General features: G+C 68.5%; 9 protein-coding genes across 9 annotated transcripts; 5 read left to right on the top strand and 4 right to left on the bottom strand.

Moving 5' to 3' along the window:
- Nucleotides 1-168: 168 nt before the first annotated feature.
- FA09DRAFT_223682 (hypothetical protein) lies at nucleotides 169-5,250 on the top strand. Its single transcript, XM_025739562.1, has 2 exons — nucleotides 169-284; nucleotides 403-5,250. Exon 2 carries the CDS (start codon nucleotides 418-420, stop codon nucleotides 5,134-5,136), a length of 4,719 nt encoding a protein of 1,572 aa, XP_025599525.1. The 5' UTR covers nucleotides 169-284; nucleotides 403-417; the 3' UTR covers nucleotides 5,137-5,250.
- FA09DRAFT_223623 (hypothetical protein) lies at nucleotides 5,251-6,229 on the bottom strand. Its single transcript, XM_025739559.1, has one exon. The coding sequence runs from the start codon at nucleotides 5,956-5,958 to the stop codon at nucleotides 5,365-5,367; it is 594 nt and encodes a 197-aa protein (XP_025599524.1). The 5' UTR covers nucleotides 5,959-6,229; the 3' UTR covers nucleotides 5,251-5,364.
- On the top strand, nucleotides 6,230-7,803 carry FA09DRAFT_223676 (hypothetical protein). Its single transcript, XM_025739561.1, has one exon. The coding sequence runs from the start codon at nucleotides 6,501-6,503 to the stop codon at nucleotides 7,470-7,472; it is 972 nt and encodes a 323-aa protein (XP_025599523.1). The 5' UTR covers nucleotides 6,230-6,500; the 3' UTR covers nucleotides 7,473-7,803.
- On the top strand, nucleotides 7,580-8,073 carry FA09DRAFT_223643 (hypothetical protein). The gene is made up of 2 exons (XM_025739560.1): nucleotides 7,580-7,669; nucleotides 7,741-8,073. The coding sequence occupies exon 2, from the start codon at nucleotides 7,757-7,759 to the stop codon at nucleotides 7,982-7,984; it is 228 nt and encodes a 75-aa protein (XP_025599522.1). The 5' UTR covers nucleotides 7,580-7,669; nucleotides 7,741-7,756; the 3' UTR covers nucleotides 7,985-8,073.
- A 1,211-nt stretch (nucleotides 8,074-9,284) lies between these two features.
- On the top strand, nucleotides 9,285-10,546 carry FA09DRAFT_295344 (LON-domain-containing protein; the record flags this gene model as incomplete). The annotated part of the gene is made up of 4 exons (XM_025740114.1): nucleotides 9,285-9,527; nucleotides 9,591-10,043; nucleotides 10,215-10,357; nucleotides 10,414-10,546. Coding segments are annotated over 4 exons (972 nt in total), but the record flags the coding sequence as incomplete, so codon positions are not given.
- A 1,366-nt stretch (nucleotides 10,547-11,912) lies between these two features.
- FA09DRAFT_223576 (amidase signature enzyme) lies at nucleotides 11,913-13,915 on the bottom strand. The gene is made up of 8 exons (XM_025739558.1): nucleotides 13,573-13,915; nucleotides 12,875-13,527; nucleotides 12,588-12,825; nucleotides 12,521-12,534; nucleotides 12,419-12,423; nucleotides 12,246-12,368; nucleotides 12,088-12,161; nucleotides 11,913-12,027 (listed from the first exon to the last, which is right to left on the bottom strand). Exons 1-8 carry the CDS (start codon nucleotides 13,804-13,806, stop codon nucleotides 11,968-11,970), a joined length of 1,401 nt encoding a protein of 466 aa, XP_025599520.1. The 5' UTR covers nucleotides 13,807-13,915; the 3' UTR covers nucleotides 11,913-11,967.
- FA09DRAFT_328673 (hypothetical protein) lies at nucleotides 13,727-14,414 on the bottom strand. Its single transcript, XM_025741870.1, has one exon. The coding sequence runs from the start codon at nucleotides 14,401-14,403 to the stop codon at nucleotides 13,855-13,857; it is 549 nt and encodes a 182-aa protein (XP_025599519.1). The 5' UTR covers nucleotides 14,404-14,414; the 3' UTR covers nucleotides 13,727-13,854.
- A 230-nt stretch (nucleotides 14,415-14,644) lies between these two features.
- Nucleotides 14,645-16,731, top strand: FA09DRAFT_328672 (mitochondrial carrier). The gene is made up of 4 exons (XM_025741869.1): nucleotides 14,645-15,206; nucleotides 15,281-15,821; nucleotides 15,872-16,440; nucleotides 16,489-16,731. Exons 1-4 carry the CDS (start codon nucleotides 14,990-14,992, stop codon nucleotides 16,674-16,676), a joined length of 1,515 nt encoding a protein of 504 aa, XP_025599518.1. The 5' UTR covers nucleotides 14,645-14,989; the 3' UTR covers nucleotides 16,677-16,731.
- Nucleotides 16,732-16,779: 48 nt separating this feature from the next.
- On the bottom strand, nucleotides 16,780-17,774 carry FA09DRAFT_295673 (hypothetical protein; the record flags this gene model as incomplete). Its single annotated transcript, XM_025740131.1, has 3 exons — nucleotides 16,780-16,887; nucleotides 16,936-17,555; nucleotides 17,636-17,774. Coding segments are annotated over 3 exons (867 nt in total), but the record flags the coding sequence as incomplete, so codon positions are not given.
- Nucleotides 17,775-17,872: the final 98 nt, after the last annotated feature.

Raw genomic sequence — 17,872 nt, 5'->3', positions numbered from 1 at the left:
CTCCGTCTCCTGCTGCTCTGCGCCGCGCACACGCATCCTCTCCGCCGTCCGTCAGACCAGGCCGTGCCGTCGCTCCTTGACCTTCTGCATCGCGCCGCGCCCCACGAGCCCCTGCCGCTGCTCCTGCCCTACCGCCAGTCGTTCCTTCGCACCGCACACCCACGCACTGTGCTCAGCCGAGCGCGTTCACACGCGCCTGGCACACTTCTCCACTGCCCGCTTCAGGTGCACGGCGGCTGCGCTGCTCCGCACGCCGCAGAGGCTGCACCCTGCCCGCAAGCCTGGTGAGTATGGGCGTGTGCGCGTGGGCCGGCTCGCAGCGTTGCATGTACAGCTTTGTCTGATGCTGCCTGGTGCTCGTTGTCTAGACCCTCCTCATTGCTCATGGATGTGCCGAGGCAGACCGGCCCATCGTCCATGAGCCAGTCGCCCGCCGCCGAAGCGCTGCGTGATGCGTCGAGAGCCGCGTCCGACGCAGCCAGCGCGGAGGCCTCCACGGCTCGCCCAAGCAGCACATCGGCACGGCCAATCCTCGAGTCGAAGCCTTCTCAGGCCGTGTATGCTCCCGGTGCAACGCTGAGCCCGGTGTCGAGCTCGGGCTTGCACATCAGCCTGCCGCCCGGCGTGCCAGTGCCAGAGTCGAGCGTCTTCTCGCCTCCGCCCTCGCGCGGCACAGTCCTGACGCAGTTGTCAAGGTCGCAGCATGCACAGGCTGTAAGCCTCGCTGGCGCATCGATGGGCGCGAAGCCGACAGACGCCAAGGTGTCGAGCCCGAGAGACGACGTGTCGCAGCGGCGCGACAGCGCGCGGCCGGCTGAAGTCCCGGAAGCGCTGCCTTCGCCTGCCCTGCGCATGGACAGAGCCAGCCTTGGCGACGAGCGCCGCTTGACTGCCTCTCCCTCAACCAGCACTTCGGCGGGAGCCAGGGCAGAGACAGCGGGGCCCGGGGCAGCCGATGATGCACATTCGCACGAGCGGCCACGAGACGCCTCGGTGCACTCTCCATCGTTTGTGGACCCGTTCACATCGGAGCGCTCTCCTGCGCGCTCACAGCCTCGTGGTGCTCTTCGCGCGCAGCTGCGAGCGCCGTCTTCGCACCAGCGCTCAGGCTCCTCAGACAGCGCAGTGCAGCCCCAAGGCGGCCGGCAAGCCAGCTTCTCCGGCGGTGCAGGCCACGACACCTTCTCGCCCTCGCTCTTCTTTCCGAAGAGCGCACGCAGCACGCCCGGGCGAGGCCTTGGCTCCACGGCGGACGAGGACTGCGAGGACGCCGATTACTTTCCCGACACGGACATCAGCCGTGGCCTTCCACGCGACCTCGATCTCACGCTGCCGCCTGCGATGCTGAGCAGCGGCCGGAAGGCCAGCGTCAGTCTGCAGCTGTTCAAGGAGACCAGCTCGCAGTCTACGTCTGTTGGAGACGATGCGGAGGACGTCGACGGCGGCAGCGAGGCCCTGGCTGGCTTGCCTGGCCGCCGCAAGACGACGACTCCAGCGACTGCGCGGGCCGCCAGCTCAGCTGCTCCCAAAGACGCCGCTGAGCGCGTGGCGCTGACCTCTCCATCGATCGGTCAAGCTCCTCGGCCGCTGCACGAGCCGCTCCCGCCTCTCCGACCGGAAGGCAGTGCTCCAACGCTTGCACGGCCGACTGCCGAGCAGAACGAAGCTCACTTGGCCACTGCTCTGCGCCCGGCCACGCCCTCTACGCTGCTTCTCGGCAGAGATCAAGTATCCTCCGGCAGTGCCCTCAGCATGCAGGAGGCAGCACCCGCGCAGGGTCGGTCCGGCTCTGAACGCCTCCCCGCGGATGAGGCGAGCCACTCGATCGCACGTTCGTGTGCCGCTCCTCGCTTGCACGAGCCTGCCGTGGACACGAGCATCGGCGGCTCGTGGCAGCGTGTTTCGGCGGAGCGCCTCAGCTCCGGCTCATCGTCGGATGGCGCCTCGTCTTCCAGAGAAGATGACTTTGAGGATGACGACGAGGACGATGATGAAGCAGACGGGCGCAGAGGCAGCGAAGACGGATCGTGCGACGGGCAACGGACCGAGCAGCAGTGCGCTGGGTCGCGATCGAAGATCCACGATTCGCCCTCTGCACGCTCAGCTCTCGAGGCCTCGCCTAGATCTGCTGGCACCGGCATGTCGCCGCGGGCAGATTCACGGGACACACGCAGTCCAGCGTGGTCGACTGCTCTGGCCCGGAGCGGAAGCGCCAGCCGACCGCCCACCGTGGTGCAGCTGCAGCCGTACAACAACCAGGTGGGCGGCCACAGCGCCATCTTCCAGTTCTCGCGGCGCGCCGTCTGCAAGCCGCTCGTCAGCCGAGAGAACGAATTCTACGAGGCGATCGAGAGGGACTTTCCGCGCCTGCTCTCCTTCATTCCGCAGTACCTCGGCGTTCTCAACGTCACCTACCGGCACGTCGATCGCACGAGCGCTGACCCCGATGGCGTCGAGGCCGAGCCCGATGCCGGCAGCTCGAAGGCCGAGCTGCTCGCATCGCCCAGTCGCGGCCGCTCAGGGGTCTCGCGGCGCGTGTCAGAGCAAGCGAGTGCGCCGAAGCGCCGCATCTTCGACGGCCAGGACGAGCACGACCAGGAGGTGCCCGAAGTTGCGCTCGACCAGAACCGCCACATCATCCCGGAGTGGATGCTGCGCCGCAGCGGCGTCGCCAGCGCCGGCAGCACCACCAAGAGTGCAAACGCCACGCCGTCGCGGAGCCGCAACGCCAGCCGTCCGCGTCACGAGCACGCGCGCGCGGGCAACTCGCTCGAGCGCCATGCCTCGTTGTCGCACTTGAGCGCGAGTGCCGACGCCTTGCCGTCGCCTCGTCTGCGCCCGGGCACCGACTCTACACCGCGTGGTGCCGCGCATACACCAGGTGCATCACGACTGGGCCCGGACGAGCAGGCAAGCACGCCAGGCAGCCGCGGTCAGCATCACGTGTCACCGGCGTACGACTTTTCTGCGCACCCACGGTCATGGGACGCAGCGCATGAAGAGCGCGGCTCACTGCGGTCTGCCGACGCAACTGGCTCGGTCTCCAGTGCCTCGCGCGCCGAAGGCGCAGGCGGCGGCGCATCCATCGTGGGTCGAGGCTGCACCTCGGTCAATCGTCGCCTGCAAGAGCAAGTGCTGCGCGAGGTGTTCAGCAGCCCGCTGCTGAAGGACGATGAGCTGGACAACGACGGGTGGTCACGGACTCGCAAGAGCGCGCGCCGCAATCGCAAGCGCCTTGAGAAGGCCTGGGAGGACAGCGAAGAGGGCAGCGCGCGAGCTGCAGCTCGCGACACCACCCAACAGCAGGCGGGCGCGCCGCCGCTGACTGAGACGGTGCGCCATCCGCATACCCCTTGTCAAGCTCAACCTGCGCCACGAAGTGACGATCCTGCCGTCAACATCGACCCGTCACGCAGTGATATGCCCGCTGGCGGCGCTTCCGATAGGCTGGCCATGCCCGCTCACGCATCAGATGCGCCAGAGCTTGCTTACGAGAGCCTCTCGGCCTCGGCGGACGACGGCAGCGAGGCTCCGATCCACGACGGGCCGCGCACGGCACCGCTGGCCCAGTCTCCGCGTCGCTTCCGCCGCGTGCACAGCGATGCAGCGCTGACGCTCAACAGCCGGGCGGCCTTTGGCCTGACGCCCATGACTTCGGGCGTCTCGACGCCGCAGCAGCAGCACAGCGCGTGTGCATCTCCGAGCCGCTCGTCGAAGGTCCGACAGCCGCAGTCTTCGTCCGCCGGTGTTCCGTCGTCTGCCGATCGACGAGCTTCGCCTGCACGATCGCGCGAGGAGTCCGTCGAGCAGCCACTGTTTGAGATGGACGATGCCGATCGCCTGGCAGACTCGAGCAAGCCGCTCGACGAGCCCGCGCCCTCCGAGAAGCCGCGTCTCTCTGAGAGCGCAAGGCCCGACCCGTCGCCTGCCCGCCAGCAGCAGTTCCTGCTGATGGAGGACCTGACCGGGCGGCTGCGCTCGCCCTGCGTGCTGGATCTCAAGATGGGCACGCGTCAGTACGGCCTGGATGCGACCGACGCCAAGCGGCGCAGCCAGACGAAGAAGTGCGACAAGACGACTAGCCGCACGCACGGCGTGCGCATCTGCGGCATGCAAGTCTTCGACGCCTTGCAGCGCACGTACGTGTTCCAGGACAAGTACTTTGGCCGCAAGGTGGCGCCCGAGGACTTCCCGCGAGCGCTGGGCCGCTTCTTCCACGACGGACGCCGCTTGCTGCTGCACCATGTTCCCGTCATCCTTGAGAAGCTGTATCGCCTAGCCGCTCTCATCAACGTGCTAGCGGGCTACCGCTTCTATGCGAGCAGTCTTCTCTTCATCTACGACGGCGACGAGGAGACGCAGGCGCGGCTGGAGGCCGAGTTTGAGGCACGCGTGGGCCGAGGCACTGCGGGCTTCTCGCCGAATCTGCTGGACAGTCTCGACGCCAGTCCGCTGCTGCTCGCTTCCGACGACCCAAGACGCCTGGCACAAGCGGGCGCGCCCACGCACGAGCAGGACTCGCGCATCGCGGCGCAGTCGAGCGCCAGCATCGGCAGCGCCATGTCGTCGATGCACCTGTCTTCCCCGCGCGTGCAGGCCGCCTTGGTCTCAAGCGCCTCGCCAAACCCGGCGTCTCTGGTATCCGTCTCTGCATCGATGTCCTCGGCAAGCCGCAGCCCCGCGCTGTCTCCGGTACTCTCGCAGAGCTCGCCCATGGTGCCGAGCTCGGGGCCGCCGCGCCGCCGCCGTCGCCGTGGCGAGATCAACATCCGCATCATCGACTTTGCGCACTGCACCACCGGCTCCGACTTCTTCTACCCAGCGCACGACGACGAGCAGCCTCCGTCGTCGTCGATGCCAGTGGCGCGCTTCCCGCCGCAGCTGCGCGACGGCCCGGACAGCGGCTACCTCTACGGCCTGCAGCATCTGGCGGCGTCTTTCGAGGAGATCTGGGCGCTCGAGCGGCAGCGCCGCTGCGACGACCGGCATGCCGACGCACTTGCCGCCGGCGCCTCTGCGCAGGAGGCGGCTGCTGCTGCCGAAGCGGCCGACGTCGGCGAGCTGCGCGTCGAGGGCAGCGATGTGTTTGACTCCATCTTTGGGCCCGACGGCCTGGACGGCTACGTCTCGACCTAGGCAGCCCCATACCTGGAATGCATCATCTGGCACGCAGCTCCGGCGCCGCAGAGAGCTGCGTGTGTGACATCCGCCTGGCACACGCATTGGCGGGCGTCTTTGTCACTGCGCCCGATTTGACGATCAGGCTGAATGCGTGGCGCGAGTGGCGCCCGGGTGTCGGCGCAGACAGCGAGCGCCACACATGCCCACGCTCGCCTCACTCCGCTGCTGGCGCCGGATCGTGTCTCATGCTCCTTTCTCTCGGTATCGCACGGGCGAGCCTGTGCTCACCACCCAGCATCGGATGGCACAGCACAGGAGACAGCGGCGGCAGCAGCCCTCGTTCCTTTGCGTTGCCCACTGCATGCTGCTGCTCCTTGAATAGTGCTTGGCGGTGTGAGATGGCGGCCCGGACTCGACTGTCGCGAGCTGCGGCTGAGATCCAATGCGCGACAGGGCGTGCCTGAGATGCTGCATCTGCAGCGACCTCCGCCACGCTGCAGCCATGCGCAAGGCGGGCAGACTCGCCACGAGCAGTCTCTTGATTGCATGCGTGGGAGCGATGAAGACAGGCGGTGGGCCGCAGCCACCGAGCAGCAGCAGAGTGGGGATCTCGACCGTGCTCCTCGCGCGTCCAAGTGACCTTTGGAAGGCGCGGCTCGCCGGCCGGCGCTGAGCTAAGGCGTCGCCAGACGCCTCCGTGGCTCCGTCTGGACGTCTGTCTGCAGTGCTGTGCGTGCGGAGGACGCTGGGACGCAGGCAGTCGAGTGCCGCGCTCAGCGAGCCCGAGGTCCAGGCGTGTCTCATGGCGCAGCGGGCGCGGGCGCCACGCCGCGGCATGCTTTGCTCATCGCGTGGAGCTGCGGCACAGGCGAGCCCGCCGCATGCCGACGCGCGTGTGCCCCTCACGCTGAGTCAGACGCCTCCTCCTCCGTCGGGGCCGCCTGTGCAGCACAGCATGCGCCACGACGCCAGAAGCACCGTGCTGCATGCTGCGGCGATGCTGCGTGCTGGCTCAGCCAGCGGCCGGTGCGGGCGGGGCTTTGTGAGGCGCGGCGGCGTCGGGGCCGCGTCTGTACCAGCCGCTGGGCAGGCCGGGGCAACCGCCGGCGTGCAGCAGCAGCCTCGACGCCAGCAGCCCAGACTCGACTGCGCCAGATGCTCCTCAACGTGCGTGGAGCGGTGAGATGCAGAGGGTGCCAGGCCCTCGGGTCTAGCTCGCGGAGAGAAGGCGGGCTGCCGCTGGCGCTGGCGTGCATGGTGCGCTGCGCTGCTCGCCGTCTCGACGCCGTGCGGCGCTGCGGGTCGAATATGGCTGGCCGCTGGACGCGTGTGCTTACGCGGTGCGCGGCTCGGCGCTCGCGGCTGACGTGTGCGAGTGCATGCGGTGCCGCCGCCGCGCCGCCGCGCCGCCGTGGCCGAGTGCTGCCCGCCGCGTGCTGCCGCTGCTGCGCCGCATCATGCATCGTCAGCTGCACGCTGGGCTGGAAGCCGCACTGCCGGCGCGCGGCGGCAGCAACTCCAGGCAGGCACACGCACGCCGCCAGCGGCCGCGATGCAGCCGCCGCATCATCCTCGCATCAGCCATCGGCTGGATTACGCACGCCGCCGCCGCCGCCGCCACGCCGCGAGAGACGAGTCTCCGCGCCGAGCTGCGGCCGGCGCAGCATGCGCTCTGGAGAGATGCGTCGGCTCCTGCGCCGCCGCAGCTGCTTCTGTTTGCGCCGAGAAGGCAGATGTGGGCGGCGAGAGAGGGCCGCAGGCGGCGGCTGCTGGCTGCGTCTGTCAAGTCAGCCACTGCGCGCGCGGCGGACGCGGCGGAGGGCCGTGGCGCGCCTCACGCTGACTGGCGCTCCGCCCGCGGCGAGGCGGCAGCGGAGGCGCTGTCAGCCACTTGTCCAGGTCGCGGCGGCAGCAGCTGCGACCTCTACCTTCACCACGCCCTCATCCCCCTTCGTCTGCTACACCTCTGCATCTCTCACCTCGCACTGCGCAGCGATCACACTCGCGCCTCACTCTTCGCCGCACGTGCCACGACTCGCGCTCGCTCTCGCGCCAGACGTGCGACGCCCGATCGCACCTTCACGCCGCGCATAGGCGCCGCAGCTGCCTGTTGCGCACTCGCCACGGCCAGCGCTCTTCTCGCATCGCCACCTGCTGCTGGACCTCAGCCAGAGCAGTGCACGGCGTACGCGTCGGTGACATCCGTCTCACTGCTCCGCGTGCTCTGCCCCGCGCCCGTCACAGCTCGTGCTGCCTTTCTTCGCGGCACCGCCGCCACCGAGGGCCATGGTAGCGCCTGCGCTGCCCTCGGGTGGCTCCGGCTCCGGCCGCTCGCTGCTGGGCTCGGCTGAGGAGCATGGCGCCAGCAATGCAGTCGCCAGCGGACAGGCCGCGGCTCGCGCAGCTCGCGCCTCGCTCGGTGGCGAAGCAGGCCGGACGCATGCTGCTATTGCTGCTGAGGTGGCTTCGGCAGGCGCCGACAGCGCCAGGCGCACTGCACTTGCTCTCAAGGATGGACAGCAGGGAAGTCACGAGAGTCGTGCCGAAGGTGAGTTGGCTCGCGACGCAGAGCGTGCTGCCCGACCTGGTGTCCTCACACGCCGGTGCGCATCCTAGAAGCAAAACGCACGCTGGAATGTCGCTCGTCCGGCCTTCCCGGCGCACGGTCGTCGGCATCGTCTGCCGCGACCTCGAGTCAACGCGGTCAGGCCCACCTGACGGCAGCCCGAGGTACTGCGGCGCAGTCACACAGCGCGGCTGCAACAGCCGATTCTGCCTCGCCGTCGTTTCCGGGCTCGCTTGCGTGGTCTGTTCGTCGCACGCAGCAGGCTGCCCTCGGCATCCTCGGACAAGTCACCTGTGACGTGTGCCGAGAGCCGTTCGACGAGCCCGTCACGCTTCCGTGCGGGCACAGCACCTGCTTGCGCTGCATCGTCCAACGCACCGCTGCACCTCGTTCGAGTGCGCCGAGTCCAGCAGATGCCCACATTCCTCCGCGGCTGCCGCTCTGCTCGATGAGTGTGCCGTGCGCCGTCGAGCAATGCCCTCGCAGTGCCATCGGACGCGGTCTCGGCATCTGGTCCGAGCACCGCGCGATGTTCGGGCCCGACCTGAACGCAGGCGATGAAGCGGCCGCCTCGTCCGCGTCGGCACTGGGCCAAGGCCCCGGTTTCCCGCCGATGGACGGCTTCGTCGTCGCGGAGCCGGATCAGGCCCTGAGCCTGAGCGTCATTCCTGCACAGGCGAAGGGCAAGACCAGCGCTTACGCGGTCAAGCCGTTCGGCTATGACGACGCATCCACGAGCTCGACGGCCACATTCCTGCGTGCCGACGTCACTCTTTCGAAAGCCGTTGCTGTGCTGCGGCAGCATGCTGCGGTCGGCGTCTCGTCACCAGTGCAGCAGCTGTCGGCAGCCGCACGTCGCTCCAACGAGCGCCAGAATGCCGCTTCTGCCCGACGGGACCGCGAGAGCGCCGCAGCGCTCTCTCGTGGTCGCCGTCGGATACGCCGCAGCCTCATGTCGGGCGAGGCGCCGCGCAGAGCCCTCAACGCTCTTCCACGCCGGCAGTCGACCGTTCAACAAGAAGACGACCGTGTCCCGATCGCCCACCAGTTCCTGTCGATGCTCGGTGGCAGCGAGGAAGGTCGCGAGTCCGGCGCCGTCGGCGGCATCCACGCCGCGGACAGCGACTCCGACGACGACGAAGAGTCGCTCGAGGACAGTCATCCCGTCGGCGCCTCCGGTCTGGTCTCATGGCACTCGGCCCACGCGGTCTCGGGCGACTACGACACCACCACAGACGACGAGGCCGATTTCGCAGCATCCTCTCGCGAGTACGCCGAGGCCGAAGCGGCTCAAGACGAGGAGGAGGGCAGCGACGACGACTTTGGTGGTGCATTTGGTCGCGACTCATCACCGCAGTCCGACCGAGCGTGGTTCGCGGCGCAAGAACGCAAGACCCGTGCTTCGAGAGCTCAGGCCAGCGAGAAGCGTCGACTCGGCGCCTCTCTCGTCGCGCATGGCTCTAGCGCCTCTTCGCACCGTGTGGCAAACTGCGACTCGGACTGGGAGACGGACAGCTCAGCCCTGGGCAGCGGTCTTGCTGCGTCACACGCGTCCGCACAAGTCAGCGACGAGTCCTCGCTCGACAAACTGCACAGCGAGCTGCTCGATGTGCTCGAGTGCCACCTCTGCTACCTCCTGCTCCACGAGCCACTGACGACGCCGTGTGGTCACACCTTCTGCCGGTCGTGCCTGTCGCGCAGCTTGGACCACAGCAGCAAATGCCCGCTCTGCCGAGCGAGCATGCCGCCTTTCTCGTTCTTCCTCGATCACCCGACCAACGCTTCGATCCTGAAGCTGCTCAACTCGACGTACGCCGAGCCCGCCACGCCGGCTGGCGATGTCGCAGCCTCGCTTGCTCTGCTACCGGCGTCGCTTCAAGGCATGCGCCGGCTCTACACGGAGCGCAAGGCTGGCGTGGAGCAAGAGGAGCGCGAGGCAAGTCTCTCCACGCCCGTCTTCGTCTGCACGGTCGGCTTCCCGGGCATGCCCACCATTCTGCACATCTTCGAGCCGCGCTACCGGCTCATGATCCGGCGCTGCGTCGAGAGCGGCCAGCCTCGCTTCGGCATGGTCCTGCCGTCTCGTGACGGCTCCGGCGGCATGTCTGAGTACGGCACGCTGCTCGACATCAAGAGCGTGCAGATGCTGCCCGACGGCCGCTCGATGATTGAGACGGTCGGCTCCAAGCGCTTCCGTCTGGCGGAGAGCGGCGGGCTCGACGGCTACATTGTTGGGCGCATCGAGACCATCGATGACATCGGTCCGGAGGAGGAAGCGGCCCTCGAGAAGGCGGCGATGGAGCGCAACAAGCGCCGCGCTAATGCTTCTGCGAACCCCGCCGACGACGCACGCGCCGTGTCGGCACCTGCCTCCAACGAGGCGAGCGCTTCGCTCGTTCGCGCACCATCGCAGGACAGCGCGACCAGCGGCTCGGCGCGCACGGAGGACAACTACGAGGCCCGTCAGCTGCAGAGCGTCGGCTTGCCGCCGCAGCCCAGCGACGAGCCCGAGCCGTCGACGCGCGAGATGGTTGACATCTGCGAGTCCTTCATCACCGAGCTCCGCTCCGGCACGGCCCCGTGGCTCGTCACGCGTCTCAACCACACGTACGGCCCGATGCCGCCGCTCAACGAAGTCTCCCGCCTCAGCTTCTGGATGGCATCCGTCATGTGAGTCGTCCGCCTTGTGCGCGTGCCAGGTCCATGCTGACACGCAGCCCCGCCAGGCCCATCGACGAGCACGAGAAGGCGCGCCTGCTGCCAGTTCGCAGTCCGCGCATCCGCCTGCGCATCGTCGTCTTCTGGATCGAGCAGCTCCGCTCCACGTGGTGGTTCAGCAGCGGCTGTAACGTCCAATGAGCGCCGCCCCTGGCGCCTCCTCCCGCTCTTACCTGTCTCCCCCCGCTCCGCTAATCACCCGGTCTCGCTCATCTCATCATCATCCCCGCGCCTGTTCGCCTCACACTACCCCGCGTGTCCCTGTCCGCCTTGCTTCTCCTGCGTCGTCTCCAGCCCCACACCACACTCTGTACTCGTGCACACACCCCAATGGCTCAACGTTCTCGGACTCCGCTGTCTGTCCATCGTGCTCGCGTGTGCTGCTGCGCGCATGACAAAGAGGGCCAGTGGGCCGCAAGTGCAAGGCGCCAATGCAGGGTCATGCAGGTGCTGCAGTACGCGCCGCGGGTGCGGCTCGGGTTTAAGACGCGCGGCACTCGCACCGCGGGAGTCGGTCTCGGCCCGCGCCGCGCGCCGCGCTCCTACCCACCGCGGCGCGCCGGCCCTCTTCAACCTCCTCCTATCGCAGAGCGGCCGCCCCGCACGGCATCGCTCCCTCCCTGCAGCACTCATCCCAACAGAAGCTCGCCGTCATGCTCAGGTGCTCTGATTGGCTCAGCGACGTGTATCCACTGACGGGCAACACAGGCATTCAGCGTGGACGGAGGCCTGTCAGTCCTGAACACCCGATCGGCCGGCGCATGTCCGTGACGAGCCTGTCTTTGCGCACAGCAACACCATACGCCTCTACGCTCGCTTCGTGACGCCCTTAGGCCAGAGGAGGAAGCGTACAGACGTCTGACCTTGCTGTGCAGTGGATAAGCGCGTGTCAACGGCGGCGCCAGGCGAAGCAGCTTTCTCTGACCTCCTCGGGCCTAAGGTGGGCTGCGCAGTCGGCCACAGCGGCTCTTCGCAGCGCTTGTATTAGTGAGACTACTTCGTCCAGTGCATCCCTGGTCGAGTTGGTTGCACTTGTCTGTAGCTTGTACGCGGTATGTGCACAGCGGGCGTGCTGCGCTGTTCGGTGCCTCGGCGGTGCGATTGCGCTCCGAGTACGGGCCTACATAGAGTCATCGGTAGCGCCGAGCGTGATGATGCCAGTGCAAGAAAACTGCGTCGCGTGCGGTTGTAGGTCAAAATTGCGCGTAGTTGCGGGCATTGTAGCGCGGCAGCGCGCGCGTCCATTGATACGCGCCAGGCAGGCGATGCAGGCGCCAACGTTTTGTCCGTTCCGCGCGTGCGACCGTGCACAGAACCCCCGCCGGGCTGCGGCAGTTGCAGTGCTGTCTGGCGCAATGCATCTCACCTCTTGCCGCAGCAGCGCCAACAGCACCGGAAGGAGGAGACAAGAGTGTGCGCTTGCGATGAGCGAGAGGCCGGGGCAATGTGTGGATGCAGTGCCTCACGGCTCGCGATCAGCGTCATGACCGGCCCAGCGGCAGATTTGGAGGCGTGCGGTGTGATGTGTGCATTGCAATGCGGTGCCGGCGACAAGGACAGGCTCACAGACCTGCGCCGAGACCTGCGGCGCCAGCGACGACCTCGACGGCGGCGAGCAGCTCCTGTGCGATGGCTGCATGGTCAGTCGATGGATGCTGCTGATCGGGCATCTGTGTCCTCACCTCCTCCATCCAGCGCTGTCCGATGAGCTGCAGCCCCACGGGCGCCCCGTCGAAGACGGCCCTGTGGTGCTCGTCTGTGCCAGCAGCGTCAGTGCGGGTGACGGCGGCGCAGGGCGACGGCCACGCACACTCGGCCTGCACCTCCTGGTCAAACTCGCCCGCGTCGCCTGTGCACGGCACGCTCTCGAGCTCCTGCTCCCAGTGCGCGTCTGTCGTGTGCAGAGCGGTGGTCGCAGTGGGGAAGACGACGCCGGGCATGTCCCACAGGTTGAAGTGTGATGCTGGGCGGGGTCAGCAGATGGCTGGAGGCGCGATGGTCAACGCTGCTCACTGTAGCTGTGGCCGGCACGCGAGGCAGAGCGGAGACGTCAGCCGTGTGGAGTGCGCGGGTCGGGCGTTGGGTCGCTCAGTCCTGAGATGCAGCAGCACTCACCCCCAGTAGCGCACCTGAGAAGGTTGTCAGTCGATGTGCGCACGCCTGATCGTCCAGAGAGACTCACCCGGCCTGGCCGAGGCGCCGGCAGAGGCGCCGCCGGGCACAGCAGCACGTCGAGCTCGGCACTCTGCCATAGCGCCATGAAGGCCCGCCGATGCGCCTCGCGGCGGCTGGCCAGCCGCCAGACCTCGCCTGCGGTGTGGTCACGGACCGGCGCGCCAAGGATCGCCTGCGTGAGCGGCAGCAGCGGCTCTCCGGTCGACTCGATGAGGCCGCGGACGACGGCACCGCCTTCCTGGAAGCTGCGCTCGGCGTCAGCGTGGCCGAGATACCGCCGGCCAGCGGACTCACTACAGCTCGCGCGCAAGGTCCCACGCCTCCGAGCCGAGAGAGCCCAGGCTGAAGTCGACTAGCTCGACGGACGCGACCTTGGCGAGCTGCTGCACGGCGGTGTCCATGGCCCGACGAACGGGTGGGGTGGGCCTCACTCGGCCATCGCAGCGCATGACTCCGACGCGCAGCTTCTTCGGCTGTAGCACCTCTCTCCAGGGGCATCTCGGGCAGCCGTGCGGGTCGAGCACCCACGGCGGCGTGGGGCCGCCCGCCGTACCCGAGAGGAGCACCTTGCTGATGAGACGTAGGTCGCGAAGCGAGTGGGCAAAGGGCCCGAGCGAGCCAACGATGCCCTCGGCGCCAGCCATGGTGCTCCTGACGCCGCGCATCGGGAGCCGGCCGCACGTAGGCCGCATGCCATAGAGTCCCACGCACGCGGCGGGCTGGCGAACAGAACCGCCTGTGGAGGGTGTCAGCCTGCGACGAGCCTGCATGGCATCAGACGCACCGATGTCAGATCCAAGGCCTAGCGCGCTGCCGCCTGCAGCGAGCAGAGCCGATTCGCCGCCGGAAGAGCCGCCGGGGCTCAGGTGCAGGTTGCGCGGGTTCAACGTCACGCCGTGCAGGTGCGAGCGTGTGTCGACCTGCATGACTGTCTGCGGCATTGTCGTCTGCGTGGCGTGAGCGGATGCTGGCTGGTGAGGGGGGGGGCGCACCTTGGCGATGATGACGACGCCGGCCTCGAGCAGAGCCCGCACGATGGCTGCGTCCTCTGTCTGGACGTGCGGGCCCTGCGTGCGCATGGCCTCGAGCGTTGCTGGCGTCACGGAGCGCGCCACGTCGCCGCCGTCCCGCAGCAGCTCGGCCACGCTCGCAGGCGCCAGCACGTCGAAGAGGATGCCGCGGTCTGAGCGCGTGCCCTGGACGCCGATGTGTGCCTTGACCGACATGGGCAGGCCGAACAGCGGCGGCAGCTGCAGAAGGGGTCAGAGTGTGCACTACGGAGGGGTAGCTGTGCGCCATCCGAGGGCTACCGGCGGGCGACCTCCTGTGCTGAGCGTTGCACGCTTCACACTCACGGGACCTCCTGCGGCACGAAGTGCGTCCAGCTCGGCAGCTCGCGCACGCGCAGAGTCGGCTAGGAGCGACGTCAGGCAGCCCGTCGCCGCATGGGCCAGGGCTGCCCGCGCGAGAAAGGCCTCGGTCGCGTCTGCGACGCTCACCTCGCCCGTGCGCAGGCGCTCGAGCAGCGCGGTGGCGTCTGCGCCCGGGCCGGCAAGCGCCTCCAGCGGCGCTGTTGCGTCTGCAGGCAGCAGAGAGGCAAACGTCGGCCCAGGCTCGCTGTCGCTGGGGCAGCACTCCTCCGCCGCGAAGGCGCAGGCGTTGGCGTGGGCCAGCGGCGCCGTGAGGCCCGCCGGCGCAGCAGGCAGTGCCGCCGACGCCGGCACGGCGGGCGCCGAGGCGCGGTACTGCGCGACGGCCGCGCGCCAGTCGCCGGCGAAGGTGACGCCCTGTGCGATGTCGGCCGGCAGTGCTGCGGAGGACATGTCTGTGTGATGGTGGTGGTGGTCGGCGACGCCGCGAGCTGCGCTACCCCCGCATTCTCACTGCGGGCGAGGGCTGCGGCACGCTTGGCGAGGCGCGCCTCCACACCCTGGGTCGGCCACCGGTGCGGTGCGGTCGCAGCTGATGCGCTGATGGCGCGGCGGCCGATGACGCCGTGCGGGCTGGCGGCCGCAAAATCCGCGGCACGGCGGGCTGCGCGCGCTTTCTTGCAGCGCCGCGCCGCCGTACTGTCAGCAGGGCCTCGCCTTGCCCCTTCCTCCTATCCACCACACCGCCGCTGCCGTCTCTTCACTCAAGTCCGCCGCAGCGCTCACGACCGCACCGCTGCATCTGTCTTTGATCTACCTGGCCTTGCCACGCGTCTCGCACTGGACGGCGTCGCGCAGCTGTAGCAAAGAAGAGCAGCGCGCCACCTCCACTCCGCTCCTGCAGCCGGGCTCTCCTCGTCTACCTCAGCAACCACGCCTGCCGGGCCGCACAGCATCCACACTCGCAGACGTCGAGCCCGAAGCTCCAAGCAAGGCAGCCGGCTAATCAGCAGCGCGCTCGCTCCTCCGCTGCTCGATCATGGCTGCGTCTGCCCAGGCGGCGTCGCAGGTGTTCGACTTTGCGGCCGACGAGGCGCAGCTGCTGCGCCAGCGCCAGCAGGCCGCGAGCAGCAGCTCCCGGACGAAGAATGCAGAGAAGGATGCTTCAGACGTGCAGGAGACGCCGCGGCGGCCCGTCAGCCGCGGCAAGAAGGCCGTCGCTGCGGTCACGGGCGCGATTGCCACCAGCCTGACCAGTAAGTTCGAAGCGTTGGCCATGGCAGCGCCTCCATGCGATGCCCCCTGCGGGAGCTGACTCCTGCACCTTCAGTGACGCCGTTTGACGTCATCAAGACGCGGCTGCAGATGCAGAACTCGCCCGAGCCGCTCTTTCTGCCGTCGCAACGGTCGCTCACGCTCGTCGGCGCGCCTGCGTATCCACTGCCGGCGCCGACTACGACGTCGGCCCCCGTCGGCCTGAGCGGTGCCCTCCGCGCTGCACAAGCACATCCGGCCACGTGCTGCCACGCGACGTTCTTCACCTCGAACGCGGACGCGGCGCTGGCCTGCGTGCACGACCCGCGCATCGTCGTGGGCCCGCCTGGCGTTTCGTCTGGGTCGTCAGCCGCGGTGCGAGCAGCTCCGACACATCTGCGGCCCAAGCGTCCACGAGCGGCGGCCGGCAAGCTTGCGCCCACACCGCCGAACGCTAGCACGGCGGCTGCCTGCGCGTTTCCCGATCGTGGCGCTGCTGCGCGCGAGCTCGAGCACCATGCGGGCGACCGCCGGCTGAAGGGCCTTGCGGATGGTGTCGTGAAGGTGTGGCGGAGCGAGGGCGCGCGGGGTCTCTGGCGGGGCCTCAGTCCGACTCTGTGAGTGGTATGCTCACGCAGGCGACACGGTGTGCTGACTCGTTCGGCAGACTCATGACGGTCCCGTCGCAAGTCACCTATATGACGTGCTACGACGTCTTTCGCTCGCTGTTCCTCTCGTGGGAGCGAGCGCCGCCACCACGAGACTTTGGCGGCGACGCGCTGTCGAGCATCACGGCGCACTCGCTGCTGTCGTCGCTCGCCGCCGGCGGCCTGTCGCGCTGCATCTCGGCGACGCTCGTCACGCCCCTCGAGCTCGTGCGCACGCGCCTGCAGGCCACGACGCCCGGGCGCAGCACGTCGCTCTCCGGCCTGCTCGTCTCGCTGCGCGGCGAGGTCTCGGCGTCGGGCGTCACGGTGCTCTGGCGCGGCCTCTCGGCGACGCTCTGGCGCGACGTGCCCTTCTCGGCGATCTACTTTATGGGCTACGAGGGCATCAAGCGCGCGCTGACGGGCGGTGGCCTCGGCGAGGGCAGCGTGCAGCAGGGCAAGGACGAGTTCATGCTTGCGTTTGTCGCTGGCGCGACGTCGGGCAGCGCCGCGGCGGTGGTCACGCATCCCTTTGACCTCCTCAAGACGCGCCAGCAGGTCAAGGGGGCGGCCGCGCAGCAACAGCGAGGTGAGTGGCAAGTGCGGCAGCGTCGCGCCATGCTGACGCCCGCTGCAGACCGCCTCAGTGCGTCGCTGCGCGAGCGCCGCCAGCCGGGCATGGCCCAGGCGCTGCGCGACATTGTGCAGCGCGAGGGCGGCGCCGGCCTCTTCCGTGGGCTCACGCCGCGCATCGCCAAGGTCGCGCCGGCGTGCGGCATCATGATTGCGAGCTTCGAGGTGGTGGGACGGTATCTCGAGGGCTAGCGCAGGATAGCACATCTAGAGGGCACAAGAGAGGCGTAGAGGGGGGGGGTGAGGGCGACACACTCAGGCGAGTCAATCTAGATGTCATTGTCACGAGCACCAGTCACAGCATGGGCACCGCGCGCGCCCAGTCGACGTGCTCGTCGGTGCCCTCGGCGCGCGGGCGAGTCGTCCCGAAGAGCGTGTCGTAGATCCGCGTCTGCTTGCCGTACTGCGGCGGCGTCAGCGAGCGTGTCACGCTGCGGGCGGTCCCACTCACGTTGGCACTCGTGCGCCAGCCGTGGCGGTGGTGCATGTCGTGGTCCTCGACGACGAGCTCGAGACCGAAGGCGCGCAGCACCGCGCCCGTCATGGGCGCCGCCCAGTGCAGGCGCACGCCCGAGTGGCCCGCCAGCTCGGTGAAGACGACGAAGCACTGGCACACATGCCACGTCGGGAAGTTGACGGGAAAGCACGCCCACGCGAGCAGCGGCATGACGAGGATGTCCATGAGCTCCTGCTCGCCGTCGGCAAACGGCGACAGCAGCACCGTCGGATGCTTGGCGACGTGGTGCAGGCGGTGGAAGCGCCACAGCCACGGCACCTCGTGCATCGCGCGGTGGTACGCGTAGTACCACGCGTCGAGCACGCAGCTGTACACGAAGAGCTGCAGCGGCAGGAGCAGCGAGAGCTCTGCCGCGGGTGCCCCTTGTCGGTACACGACGGCAACGCCGAGCAGCGGGCGCACGAGCAGCGTCGCCGCGACGCCGCCGAGCACGCGCCACGACTGGGCGTCGGGCACGTTGTTGCGGGCCGCCGTGTCGTCGAAGTAGCCGTACGCGGCGCCCATGCGCGTCATGGCCTGCACGGCGCTCGAGCTGAACAGGATGAACGCCAGCGCTGCGTGCATGAAAGTGAGATGTGTGACGTGCGAGGTGTGACATGCGAGGTGTGACGTGCGGCAGAGGGGGTGCACTTACCGTAGAAGACGAAGGCGGCGACCGGGCCCAGCTCCAGGGCGAGCAGCGTCTGCGCTCTGCCGTGCACGATGAGCGGCAGCACCGCTCGGGGCAGCACCCACATCCACTGGTCGCGCACCCGCAGCACCGGCACCTTGGCCCCTTAGGGTTAGGGTTAGGGTTAGGGTTAGGGTTAGGGTTAGGGTTAGGGTTAGGGTTAGGGTTAGGGTTAGGGTTAGGGTTAGGGTTAGGGTTAGG

This window comes from Tilletiopsis washingtonensis (genome assembly GCF_003144115.1).
Source record: "Tilletiopsis washingtonensis strain MCA 4186 unplaced genomic scaffold FA09scaffold_6, whole genome shotgun sequence".
Taxonomy (NCBI): Eukaryota; Fungi; Basidiomycota; class Exobasidiomycetes; order Entylomatales; genus Tilletiopsis; species Tilletiopsis washingtonensis.
The sequence above is the reverse complement of the archived record's forward strand: the minus strand, read 5'-3'. Positions and strand labels throughout refer to the sequence as shown.

Coding starts and splice junctions, on each gene's coding strand:
- FA09DRAFT_223676 (XM_025739561.1), top strand. CDS start 6,501: ATGCGGTGCCGCCGCCGCGCCGCCGCGCCGCCGTGGCCGAGTGCTGCC.
- FA09DRAFT_328673 (XM_025741870.1), bottom strand. CDS start 14,403: ATGTCCTCCGCAGCACTGCCGGCCGACATCGCACAGGGCGTCACCTTC.
- FA09DRAFT_223643 (XM_025739560.1), top strand. CDS start 7,757: ATGTCGCTCGTCCGGCCTTCCCGGCGCACGGTCGTCGGCATCGTCTGC.
- FA09DRAFT_223623 (XM_025739559.1), bottom strand. CDS start 5,958: ATGCCGCGGCGTGGCGCCCGCGCCCGCTGCGCCATGAGACACGCCTGG.
- FA09DRAFT_328672 (XM_025741869.1), top strand. CDS start 14,990: ATGGCTGCGTCTGCCCAGGCGGCGTCGCAGGTGTTCGACTTTGCGGCC. Junction 15,822..15,871: donor CGGGGCCTCAGTCCGACTCT/GTGAGTGGTATG, acceptor CTCGTTCGGCAG/ACTCATGACGGTCCCGTCGC. Junction 16,441..16,488: donor GGCCGCGCAGCAACAGCGAG/GTGAGTGGCAAG, acceptor CGCCCGCTGCAG/ACCGCCTCAGTGCGTCGCTG.
- FA09DRAFT_223576 (XM_025739558.1), bottom strand. CDS start 13,806: ATGTCGGTCAAGGCACACATCGGCGTCCAGGGCACGCGCTCAGACCGC. Junction 13,528..13,572: donor GCGTCGTCATCATCGCCAAG/GTGCGCCCCCCC, acceptor CACGCCACGCAG/ACGACAATGCCGCAGACAGT. Junction 12,826..12,874: donor GACCTTGCGCGCGAGCTGTA/GTGAGTCCGCTG, acceptor CGCCGAGCGCAG/CTTCCAGGAAGGCGGTGCCG.
- FA09DRAFT_223682 (XM_025739562.1), top strand. CDS start 418: ATGAGCCAGTCGCCCGCCGCCGAAGCGCTGCGTGATGCGTCGAGAGCC.